Source organism: Grammomys surdaster, unplaced genomic scaffold (assembly GCF_004785775.1).
Source record: "Grammomys surdaster isolate TR1022 unplaced genomic scaffold, NIH_TR_1.0 191, whole genome shotgun sequence".
In the NCBI taxonomy this organism is placed as follows: domain Eukaryota; kingdom Metazoa; phylum Chordata; class Mammalia; order Rodentia; family Muridae; genus Grammomys; species Grammomys surdaster.
Window position 1 is genome coordinate 8,661,952 of NW_021604636.1, and position 12,595 is coordinate 8,674,546.

The 12,595-nt window shown below is 44.1% G+C and overlaps 1 protein-coding gene across 1 annotated transcript in view; it reads left to right on the forward strand.

Annotated features, from left to right (window-relative positions):
* The window catches only part of Acvr1 (activin A receptor type 1), a 69,230-nt gene that overhangs the window by 25,283 nt on the left and 31,352 nt on the right, over positions 1-12,595 (forward strand). The window contains exon 3 of the mRNA XM_028769165.1: positions 11,942-12,205. Coding sequence (XP_028624998.1) covers positions 11,942-12,205 — 264 coding nt within the window. The remainder of the gene's footprint in view (positions 1-11,941; positions 12,206-12,595) is intronic.

A 12,595-nucleotide genomic window follows, 5' to 3' on the forward strand; every position in this document is an offset into this window, starting at 1 on the left:
CTATCTATCTATCTATCTATCTATCTATCTATCTATCTATCTATCTATCTTATCTATCCATCCATCTATTCATTTTTACAATTTCCTCCTCCCTCTCCAAGCCAGTTAACTTGACAGAAAGAGGGAAGTTTAATATTTACACCTTTTCAGCCTGGGTCACAACCCAGGACAGCTGTGACCTGATTCTAATCAGCTGAATCTAAGCCCAGGAGGAGAGTGCTTCCCAGAGCTAACGATGCAGATAAGGCTTTTGAGGGTTAGTGTGGAACATGAACTTGAGGATATGTGTATTTGGGGGGTGTTCAAGGGAGAAAACAAGGCTAAGACAGGGAGATGATTCTCTTGAGAATATGGTGACCAAGTTCACCTTAAACAACAGCCGCTCTCCTGTAGCTTTTATTCCAGTGGTAGTTTTGCGGGGAAAGGGCAGTGGAAATGGCCTCTTCCCTCTTCTCTTACTTGGTCTGTCTTCTGAGTTCTGGTTCCTACTTTAGGACAAATTGAAAGCCATGGAAATCCACAAATTTATTCAGAGAAGTTATGACGAATAGAAAATGACAGCACTCCACAGTTGGGTTTTGAATTTGCTTATGAAATGTAAGAGCCTGCAGAATACCCTGTAGCCTTCGAGTCTTGATTCCCTTCCCCTTGACTTCAGAAATGCACAGTTTTAGTTATGCAAGTTAGGCTCATGCTTGATGGTCTGGTGGTGTGAGTTAAAATGAACTGAAGGGGAGGTTCTATAGGAATCAGGTAAGCGATACAGCCAATCATCACCATTGGGACAACTTTCTTTGTGTTGTGCAGCTGTGCCAGCATTTCACCTTTCTGTCTTCCTTATCATACTATACAATAGAAGCAGACCCTACTTGCACCTTGTTGGTACAAGGAAATACATGAAGCAAATTGTTCACAGAGAAAGCTTGAGACTGAGGGGCTGAGGATTGGTCTTGTTGACTGTGTAACTTCTAGTCCCTAAGACATTGGCTCATCTACAGTGGTGGTTTGAATATGAGCCCCCATAGGCTCATATATTTGAATGCTTAGTCACCAGGGAGTGGCAGTACGTGAGAAGGATTAGGAGGTGTGGCCTTGTTGGAGGAAGTATGCCACTGGGAGAGTTTGAGATTCCAAAAGCCCAGGTCAGGTCTAATCTCTATCTCTTTTTCTACATCTCTGGATCAGGGTGTAACTCTCAGCTACTGTTCCTGCACAGTGGGTGCCACCATGCTCCTGCCATGCCCTCAGCATAGTGATAATGGGTCTATGTAAACAAGATCCCAATTAAACTCTTTCATTTATAAGAGATGCCTTGGTCATGGTAGACCAGCAATAGAACAGTAGCCAAGACATCTATCACTAGTGCTCAGTAAACATTTAACAAACAAACAATGCTCTCTCTCTCTCTCTCTCTCTCTCAAGTCATTTATGTTGAGTGTAGAACAAGAATTGGTTGAGAGTCATCAGTCAGTGTGAACATAGCCACATCCGTGGTGAACATGTAAGAAGTGGGTTCTGGTGTCCAGAAGTCACAACCCAGCTGTGTAAACCTGAGCTTATAGCACAATTCTGGCACTCCCCGTCCAGGAGGTTCTCACCTCAGAGGTTGGGGTTGACAGTCTAGGGAAGAAGTGCTGTAAGGATGAACAGGCATTGAATCAGCAAGGAAGGGATTTAAGAGTGCCTTAAGGCAGGAGACGGGTGGAGTCCTGAGATGTAGGAGCACAGGGTAGGGGGTGGTAAGGGTTGTGGGGAATGTGAGTCAGGAGAGAGATTCCTCAGGATTGAGAGTTCTAGACCTGCAAGAGCTTAGAGCCCTAAGGTGTGCCTGAAGGCAATGGTGGGTCATAGAGTAGGTTGATGGGGATAGATCATGAGCCATGACAAGATAAGGAGAAGGAATAAGAAAAATAAGTCCTTCCATGGTTAATAAAAGTACTCATGTATTCATCATTTTGCATTTGTGCATGCATGTGCCCTCACATGCCGTGGTATGTGCATGGTGATCATACAGCTTTGTGCAGTAAGTTCTCTATTTCCATGTTCATGTAGCTTCCGTGGATTGTATTCAGGTCGTCGTCAGGCTTGCACTCTTACCCACTGCTCTGTGTCTCTTGCCGATGGCTGCAGTTTCGAAGCAAGCTGATCCACACACTGTACTTTCAAAGGCATCCCAAGTAACACAACAAGTAACAAAACTGAGTAGGGGCAACTGACAAAACAAACAAGCAAATTCACAAAGTAAAGCTTCATTCCAGGTAGCTCATACATAATAAAACAACAGCAGCACAGCAATAATAAAACCTAACCATTCCACGGCCAGTTTTCATATGAAAACGAGTCTGGGCTGCTGACTTTTCTAGCAACTTTCACAGGACATTTAAACCCTTCTTAGCTGGCCCTTTGTTCCCAGGTTGCCATGGAGTGTCAATAAGAGCAGCTCAGAATAACCCAGACAGTGAACTGAGAGGTACAGCGTGCTCACTGGCATGCTGGCTGGCCAGGTTACACTGTTTTCCTTGCTCTCATCTTAGGAGGAGCACTGGGCAGCTGGCTGGCTTGGCAGCTGGGCAAGGTGCATGTCTGTTGGCTGCCCAGAGTTTGAAATACAACCAAGACTTGTCTCCCTTCTGAGCATGGCAGCTGATAGCATCTGAAAATTGTTCACCGAGCACCTGTCCCTTTGTATACCAGCACCTGGCCGACTGCCATTCAGGACAATGTAGACTCACTTGGTAGACAGGTGAGGTGCCAAGCAGATTTTAATAGTTTGTAGGAAGATCTGGGGACTTTGGGCCTACTTAAAGAATGAAAAGAACAACATAAATAAAAACAGAAAAAAAAAAGAAAAAGCAAGCAAGCAAGCAATACATTTTGAGCAGATTCATGTTATACTTGTGGTTGGTAGGGTCTCGGTGAGCATCTATGTCAAGCATGATTCTGAAGCCTCCATATCTCTTTGGGCTCAGCTAAATAGTGGCCTAATAGACTACAGTGTAAGTTTCTCTTAGAAGGACAAACAGGCCTAATTTATGCTTTAGAAAGTGAAGCATTGAGTTAAGCTGTTTTATTTCATCTCATAACTGCTCTTCAGTTCCCAGTGATTGTCAGTGGATGGCTCCTATGAGGTGTTTCCTTGTTAAGTCCTTATTTCTCAGGACTGTGGGCTTGTGCGCTTACAGAATGGAATCCCACTGTGGTGAGCACCGGCTCTCCCTTTGAAACTCCTTCCGGTTCCTTCTGGGTTTTCATTTCTTCAGTGGGCCTGGCATGCTGTGGGGATGGAAGTGGGCTCCGCAAGGAAATACTTCTGAAGTGACTGCTGGTGTTAGAGCTACTATTTAAAAGTGACCCTTCGTGGATACTTGAGTTATCTTTAGGCCGTCAGTGATCCTGTGGCTACAAGGGCCAAAGGGAGTCTTCGGAAACTCTTGCCTCTTATGTTTAGATATTCTTGCTTCCCAGCCAGAGGCCTCGTGACACATCTCAGATTTAGTGGTGTTCTCTGCCAAAGTCCAAGATGATTGTAGAAGCTAGGAATGGCTCAGCGTGCTACAGAGATTGAGGAGGAAGGGTGGAAGGAGCAGTTCATGCATAGCATGTGAGAAAGGCTTTCTCTTTCCACATTAAGTGTAGGCACCTGGAACCTATGTTTGGGCTAGGGCAAAAAGAGAGGCTCAAAATGGCCCAAAATCAACCTTCTCATGGTGACTATAGTGTCTTTGATCTATGACGAGTAAGCCAGTTTTCTCCAATGTGTTGACTTTTCTTTTTTTAATTGTTTACATTAGACTGATAGGGAAGGAGTTTCTGAGGTTGCAAACATTGGCCCAAATATGTACAAGGCATATACATATGCAACCAGGAGCATGGGATCCTGTCTTCCTTGGCCAGCCATGGGACTCCGAACTATAGCAGGACTTAGGAATGAATTGGGAAATTGGGTGGGATATGGAAGTAACAGTATGAGATGTTTGGACAGTGCTCAAGTTCTTTCTCATTCTTTTAACTGTTAATTACTTTATCTCCATCTAGGATAGATGAAAGAAGTCTTGACTTCATTGTTTTCTTTGCTTCTCAGGGGTGGCATAGGGCAAGGAGGAGAAGAGAATTTATTAGTTCAAGACATTTTACCTTCACCACTGGGCACTAGAGCAGGCCTCTTCTGGGACTGTTGTTAAGCAAACTGGAGCCCTGCACAATGCTGGGAGGGTTTATCTCTGGCCAAGATATCCCTGAAGGGTAGAAGGATGGGATAGGTGTTTTCTGTGGTTTCTAGATCCCACACTAACAATCCAGAAGGGGATCTGGCTCCTGAATCCCTATCAAAGGTTAGAACAGGACGCAGGGAAAAGACCTGCAAAGGTAGGCACTGGGGCATTCAGTCACTCCTTCAATGACTAGCCTGAATGGAGAGGTCCTTTTTAAGGTTTTTTGTCAAACTGAAAATTTCAGTTTAGAATCAGGTAGGAATCCTCAGAGGCAAGCACCCTGAAATGGGAGAAGCAACAGAATTAGCTGTCCAAGCCACCACCTCTCCCTGCACCGTCACAGTGTCCAGGCTGAGATGGAGGAATCCCCAGCCTCCTGCTCTGATCTCTTCCCAAATCCAAAGAGAACAACTTCTTGGAACCATTCCTAATTCACTGGGACTGTGGCCTTCTTCCTTCTGGCTCTGTCATGCTCCCTAAAGTGTAGTTTTGTTCAGACACTGGCACTGGCTTGTATGGAACAACAGTAATATATTTGGCCTGTGAAGATACTCTTCTAAATGTAATTCCCTTCAGGCCTGTAACCCTTTGTTCTGTGAAGCATTGCTTCAAGAGGCTTGAAGACAAAGTGAAGAGGTGGAGTTATCTTGTGATTTTATTCCAGGTTGACGAGTTGCCCAGATTAAATAAAGCTAAGTCTGTGCTGCGTTCAGAGGGTCATAAGGAACATAGGAAAACCTGGGCAATATTGTGTATGGTCACTACCCATAGTGTTTCTTAATCCCTTTGACACTTGAACACAGGACGGACTTTTGGAGGTGCAGCTCCTGTAATAGGCTTAATATGTATGGATTATTACATAGAGACAAGGAATCAGCCCAGGCACAAATTAAACAGATGGCACCTTCCCCTCATCCCACTCAGCTTCAGCAGTTCAAATACAGGATGACTTAGGGAATCCTCATCACCTAAAGCAAAGCCCAAAGGGAAAAGTGGGGACTCACTCCTTCCCATTCCCTCCTAATTTACCATCCCAAAAAAAAAAAAAAAAAAAAAAAAAGCAGCAAAGACCAGGGGCAGATTTTCTCTGTGGGGCAGCCAGGTGCTGCATGGGTCTCTCTCTAAACTAATTGGCCTTGAAGTCACTTACTGTGTGTTAAGGGCCTTGATCACAGGAGCATCCTAGCAGCCTGAAGTCCACAAAGCAGCCAGCCAAATGAAGACCACCCACAAAGCCCAGCTGCTTTGAGTACATTAAAGAGTTCCTTACTTAAGGAACTCTTACATTTTACTTGTGGCCTCTGGTACACACACACACACACACACACACACACACACACACATATACCTTACATTCTCATAGAAAGTACTGATTTTCCACATATTGGGAACCCGAGTAGTGAACAGACTCGGTGGTGTGACAGGCCCCTCTAGGAAGAAATGATTTGCGTGGACATGCCAGTAGGTGACTAAGCCTTGCCTGAAGATCTGTGTTGACATTTGAAGACTTTATGGGCCCAGTCTGCTCTGAAAACAGCTTCAAGTCTCTTCCTACCCCTGAATGTTTTCTGTGAATGGAAAATTCATGCTGAAGCAAATGTCCACCAGGTTGGTACTGCCAACTGTGGAGGTTATTGCTGGTAGGTGTGTGTTCCGTCCTCATGTTGTTGAGCATCAGAGCAAAGGGCCAGCAGTCCTGGAAGATTCAAATGCTGGGCTCAAGCATGCAATGTGAGATCCTCTCTGTAGATTGAGAGCTGTTAGCGAGAGACTAAACATCCACGAGGAGGGGAAGGTTCCATAAAGCAAGCATCTGAGATTCTGTACCAGAGAGAGGCTTCCTGAGGACTCCCAGGTTCTGAAGAGGGCAGGGTGGAGAGCTGGATGAGTCAGACCATATAGTCTGTCTTGCGAATAATGGAAGCCAGAGACCATCAGGCCTGTGCCATTGCATGAATGGGCATGCCACTCACGGAGTTAGAGAACTCTCAAGAGGAGCACATTTGGAGTAGCTACATCCTGAGTTCACAGGTCTTGGACTTTCCTGTTGTTCTTCTATTTTATAGTCTTTTCTTTTCTTTTTTCTTTTCTTTTCTTTCCTTTTTTGACTATCTCTCTTTTTCTCATAACTCTTGAAATTTGTTAGTTTCTTGGTTTTACAGCTTTACTAAGTATCGGCATCTCTGTTTTTGTTTTTTTTTGTTTTTTTTTTTGTTTTTTTTTGTAAAGGAGTAAGATGCTGCTTTCCTAAAAGAGTATGTAGACTAAGAGAGCATTTGGGCCCCTGGTGCACTTTGCCCCTGAATGTATGTAGCCTGCCTTCTTGCCAGAGGATCAAGTGCCCTTCAGTAGGCATTCCGGATAGACCTTTGTGTTTCTGTCTGAGGAGCAGGCTTGCTGGCAATGAAACCTGGCATTGCAAAATCCTCCCTTAAGCCTTTGTTTAATGCCAGAGATCTCAAATGCTTGCAGATTCTGGAGAGGTGCCAAACAGTGCTTCCAGATTAGGAGACGGGTGGAAGGCCTCCCATAATCTATAAACCTAATATAAACTGCCATTTCAAATGAATGAATCGTTTGGACTGCTGGAAGGAGGCCAAGGATGTTTGGAGTTCCCTTTTTTAGCTTATACAACTTCTGCACTATTGGGCTTTTACAACCACCTTCTAATTACTGCATTATTATTTGCACTGCTTCGAGGTAAGCTCGTTAAGAACTCAGCCTGTCCCCTTTTGCTGACCCTTAGCCCAGGGTCCTGGTTCATCTGTCTTGTATCAAAGGTCTTAATGGAAAATGTGGGCTTTCATGCACCCTATAGAATGCTAAATCTGTTTGAATGCCTTGAGCATTACGCAGAACACAACTAGGCACGTAGAGACACAGGAGTCTGCAGTATCACACCTCAACTGCTGAAGCCCCAGGTCAACACAAATGTGAATAATTTTGCTACGAAGCACAAGATGGTCCCCAGCTATGAATAGTCTGATGAAGTCCATACTGTTCTTTGCTTGACCTCTTGCTTTGCCAGTCTGGAGTCATCTCCTAGTAGGTGTGTCCAGATGGTGAGCTGAACCCTGCTCAGAACAAGAAAAATCTTTTTAAAGATTTGGCTGCTGTGAACTCCTGGGGACTCCCAGCTTGTGCCTCTGGCTTTGCAGAACAACCCTGATCTTCTACCACCCTGGAGATTTCTCCCTGGAAGAGGGGAAGCAGCCATTCTTTGTGGTCAGAATTCTCCAGTCTGTTCCCAGCCAGCTCCAGCTGTGAGCATTTTCACACGGCCCTGGTTCTGGTGATACAAAGAGCAAAGAGCGAACTGAGCCAGCCATAACACTGAGTAATACCGGGAGGTGCCTTCTAGAACAAACAATGTGGGAGAGCTGTGCAGAGGGAATACCTCTGGCATGACATTTAAATTACTGAATTATTTAAATGAATGTCAATTAGGCAGAGTAGGCTTGCTGCCTTCTGCCAGGGCACTTCCTGGTTATTCACACAGGCAGGTGTAAAACTTTATTCACTTCAGATATCACACTTCCTGTTGCACCATGGAGGAGCAACACATGACACTATTATTTACTTCTTGACATCTACTGTATTGCTATCAGAGTCTGAGAGGTTCAGAACCCACATGTTCTTATATGTAGCCCTTAAAGTTATCACCTAGCCCAACACCCAGCCCAAATAAAATATTACAGGTCCACACATGTTATAGTGAATGGTAAGTTTGATCAGACTGAAAAACGTGAGTCCTGGGCACTCTGAGGCTTGCTGTACGTCTAAGAGTTGTGGATAGTAAAACCTAATTATGCTTCACTTTCCGCCTCCCTGTTAGCCTTTGCTGAGTTAGTTAGTAATCCTAATTCAGAAAATCACTTTGGCATCTCTTCAAACTAACCCAGGCTGCCAGATGAAATTGTCATAGTGTCGTGAGTGAGTGTGAGTGTGTGTGTGTGTGTGTGAATACCATTCTTAAATTATGAATTTAAGGTCTTCATTTATATTTGTGTGTTTGTGTAGAAGACGTACATAAAGGATTTGCTAATTTGTTTTGTGAGACTGTACCAGTTGAGGAAATGAGATGTTGGGAGAATAGCATAGGAGAACCAGATTTGGTGACGGTTTTGTAGTCAATGCTGACTGGGCTTGGCTCCTGGTTCCATATTAAAGATGAAGTTAATTGTTATAGCCCATTAACGACTATTCTCCCTTTGCCACTCTTCTTTGTCCTGAGTGTGGGGAGCCAGGATATGTAAACCATGGATTTTGACATTTGATTGAGAAGAGTCACCAACAGAAAAGCAGCAGTCCAGTCTGTAACTCTTGTTTCTGTCTGTACAACTGTAAGAAGTATTCAGGAGGTTGAAGGGGACTTAGTGAGACTCTGAAGGAGTCAATGCTGGTTAGGGTTAATGCTGCTTCACGCCTGTGTACAGTGCCCAAGTGGGTTTACTGAGGTCAATTTCACATGTTAAAGTTACTTGAGGCTTCTTGCTTCTGGTGAAATTCTTTAGGTTATACTCCAAACATCTGTCAGACTCTCTCTGTATTATCCTGTCAAAAACAGGAGACCTTGGGAAAGTGATGTTTTTTTTTTTTTCATATGGCTATGGATATAGAGTTTAGTTTAGGCTGCAACTTTGAAACTAGCTCACACTAAGAATATATTATTAGAACCACAAAGTGTGACTCTTTGGTGCCTTGGACCATACAGTTATGTGTGTGTATTGGTTTACTTCTTTGTTTATAGTGATGCTGTAGATCTGTGGTTCTCACTTTGTGGGTCATGGCCCCTTTGGGGGTCAAATGACCCCTTCACAAGGGTTGCCCAAGACTACTGGAAAGCACAGATATTTATATTATGATTCATAACAGTAGCAAAATTATAGTTATGAAGTAGCAGTGTCCTACTTAGGGTTTCCATTGCTGTGAAGAGACAACTCTTATAAAGAAAAACATTTAATTGGGGCCAGCTTACAGGTTCAGTGGTTTAGACTGCAGAAAGTGAATGAGACACTAGGCCTTGCTTAAGCTTCAGAGCCAAACCCCTAGTGACACTTCTCTAACAAAGCTATATCTACTTCAATAAGGCCACACCTCTTAATAGTGCCACTCCCTATGGGCCCATGGGGGCCATTTTTAGTCAAATCACCACAAGCTACAAAAATAATGTCATAGTTGGGGGTCACCACAACATGAGGAACTATAGTAAAGGGTTACAGCCTTCAGAAGGTTGACAAGCACTGCTGTAGGTAAATCTAGGGTACCCTCCCCATGCATCATGTGCTCCGCTGTGAGCTGTACCCCCACTCTCTGATCATCCATTCTATAGGCCAGTGATACATGAGATCTTTACAGTTTGTTGTTGCTTATGGTAGTCCTTATATGCAAATGGTGACTAAATGGATTTGGTTATCCATTACCACTCTGTGAAATGGTCACTCTTTATCTTACTTTCGTTTACCTCTCCCTCACCACACTAGTTCTTCATTCCCCAACCCGGCATCAGCCAGATAATACTTTTCAGTATATTATGTATGTTGTTGGATCCATGTGATTAAAAATCACTTATAATTAAAGTGTTTGTGTTTGAAATTTGCACCAGTTGCCTTATTTCAGTCTTTAAAATACAGTCACTTAATTCTCTTTCAGGTCACACACAAATCAATGAGACACCATTAACTTCCTCCACAATTCCCCTCCCCATTCAGTTCCTTCCATAGTAGGGTCACATGTTGGGCAGCGTGGTTGTCAGCTCTTGGCTCACCCTCATGCCATTCAGGAGTGGCAAGCATGTCTAGACTCCCTAGAAATGTTACCTTTCAACTCTCTTTTGAGAAGTATAAACTTCCTGCTAGATTATGTCAAAGAAAGACAATCTCTTTGTTCATTAAAGGTTTTTCACTAATTAAACACGTTGGAAGGCTCCTGATTCTCAGGGTTAGACTGGTGACGTACTTAGCACCAGCAGTAGGCAGTGGCTATTTTGGATTTTCTGCTTTCAGGCATGTCTTTGCTTTGGGATGAGCCCCTTGTGGTTTTCAACAGAACTCACAAGTCAATTATAAACAGAAGGACGTGTCTGTGTGTCTGCATGTACTTACACTGTGGGAAGTAGCACCCACACGACATCGGGCAGTGAACTATATTTCCACTTCTTTGAAGAGGGAAGAAGAAAGATTAGCAACACTTTTTTTTCTTTATAAGATAACCCACATCTCTATACACACCCACACAAATCTGTGTAAGTGAACTTGACATTTTCACTTTAAGGTCTTCTCTTAAAAACACCACAACCTCTCTCTCTCTCTCTCTCTCTCTCTCTCTCTCTCTCTCTCTCTCTCTCTCTCTCTCCCTCTCTCTCTGTTCTCTGTTCTCTTGCATTTCTTCTCTCTTCTCTCTCTTCTCTCTTCTCTCTCTTCTCTCTCCTCTCTCACCTCCCTCTCTCTCTCTCTCTCTCTCTCTCTCTCTCTCTCTCTCTCTCTCTCTCTGTCAAAAGGCATTTATTTCAAAGACATGCTGATCAGCGAGGTGAGCCTCTCTATGCCACAGACCTTGGGAGAGAGCTTTGGAGGCTGGATTTCCTTGAGTAGGGCTTTGGTGACTGTGGCCTTGGCCAAGGAATAGCTTTTAAGACTGGACTGTGCACACTTTCCTGGCTGTGTCTTCACTTTCCTTCCCTGCTGACTGAAAGTGTTGGAAGTAGCAAGTCTGAACTAATCATCCCAATGAGGGAGGAAGGAGGAGAGATGTGAAAATGGAACTGCAAATAAGTGTTTTCAGAAGACAGTCTGGAGAGTGAGGGCTGATGGCGCAACCTCCCCTGTGACTGCTCTCGGCATCTTGGCCTCACCGGGGACTATCTGGTCTCTGGTCCTACCTGCTACCTAATTGTTAAATATAGCTTCCTTCCCTTTTGGTGGTCTTTGGCCTGAGTATTTAAAGCCAGGTTTTTTTTCCTTGTTCCTTACCACTTGAAAATTCCTTTTTTGGTTTTTCAAGACAAAGTTTCTCTGTGTAGCCCTTGGCTGCTCTGGAACGTACTCTGTAGACCAGGCTGGTCTCAAACTTACAGAGATCTGCCTGCCTCTGCCTCCCCAGTTCTGGAATTGAAGATGTGCACCACCATTCCGGGCTGTCAGTAGACAATTCTTAAGAGCTATTCATTAGAATTTTAACCAGTGTGCCAACATGAGTATTATCATCACAAGTGGTCTAGTGTCTAGCTGAAAATGTCAATGACTCTGGCTTGTACCTATAGACTCTTCTATAAGTGTATTCTGAAGCAGTTAAAGTTCTGAAGCATCACTTGTTTACAAGTGCAGAGGTAGCTTGAGTTATTACCAAGTATTTATTTGGGAGCCATTTTTTTTTTGTATAAAATAAAGGTGCCAGACATTATGTTCCCATCAAATATTTAGTTTAGATATAAGAACTAGGGCTCTAGGAGAGGGACTCCATGTCCAAAGTCTGGACATCTCAATGCCAGTCTCCGTGCTAGCATAATCCTAAGGAGGACGGATGCACAACGTAGACAGATATACTCATAGACTGAGATGGAATTATTATTTGTTTGAGTGACAATCTGGAGTGTAGACACTGGTCACTATTGATGGCTCTGTGATTGGGTTTGGGGTGATCTTAGGGAAACCTGCTTTTTTTTTTTCCCCTCTGAAAGGAATAACACTCAAAGAACTGAATTGTTTTTCCTTCTCACCTCTCCTTTGCAGATGAGAAGCCCAAGGTCAACCCGAAACTTTACATGTGTGTGTGTGAGGGCCTCTCCTGCGGAAACGAGGACCACTGTGAAGGCCAGCAGTGTTTTTCCTCCCTGAGCATCAACGACGGCTTCCATGTCTACCAGAAGGGCTGCTTTCAGGTTTATGAGCAGGGGAAGATGACGTGTAAGACCCCACCATCACCTGGCCAGGCTGTGGAGTGCTGCCAAGGGGACTGGTGTAACAGGAACATCACGGCCCAGCTGCCCACTAAAGGTTCCCATGACTCCTTCTATTTCTAGATCAAGGGGTTTTGTGAGTGTTACTCCAAGTCTGTGTGGGTTAAGGATCTGCGTAGCCAGAAGCATTCTTCCTACTCTCAGAGAACTAGAGCCATTGGGCCATGGAAGGTCACTCTAGGTGAGGAAGACAAAGGCATGGCCTTTGGAACCTAAAAAGATAGTGACATTTTAGGGGAAAGTGAGTGATGTGATACACATCCAGAGGATGGGTATAGGGGACGGATTTGCTGACTGCAGGTCATCACAAACAGGTGTATGGGCCATGTGTGTGTCCAGGGAAGTAGGAACGCTAACTTGGTGCCTGTGTTTAATGCCTTTTCCTTGTTAAGAAGAAAACAAAGGAAAGCTTGCTCACCTTCCAAAT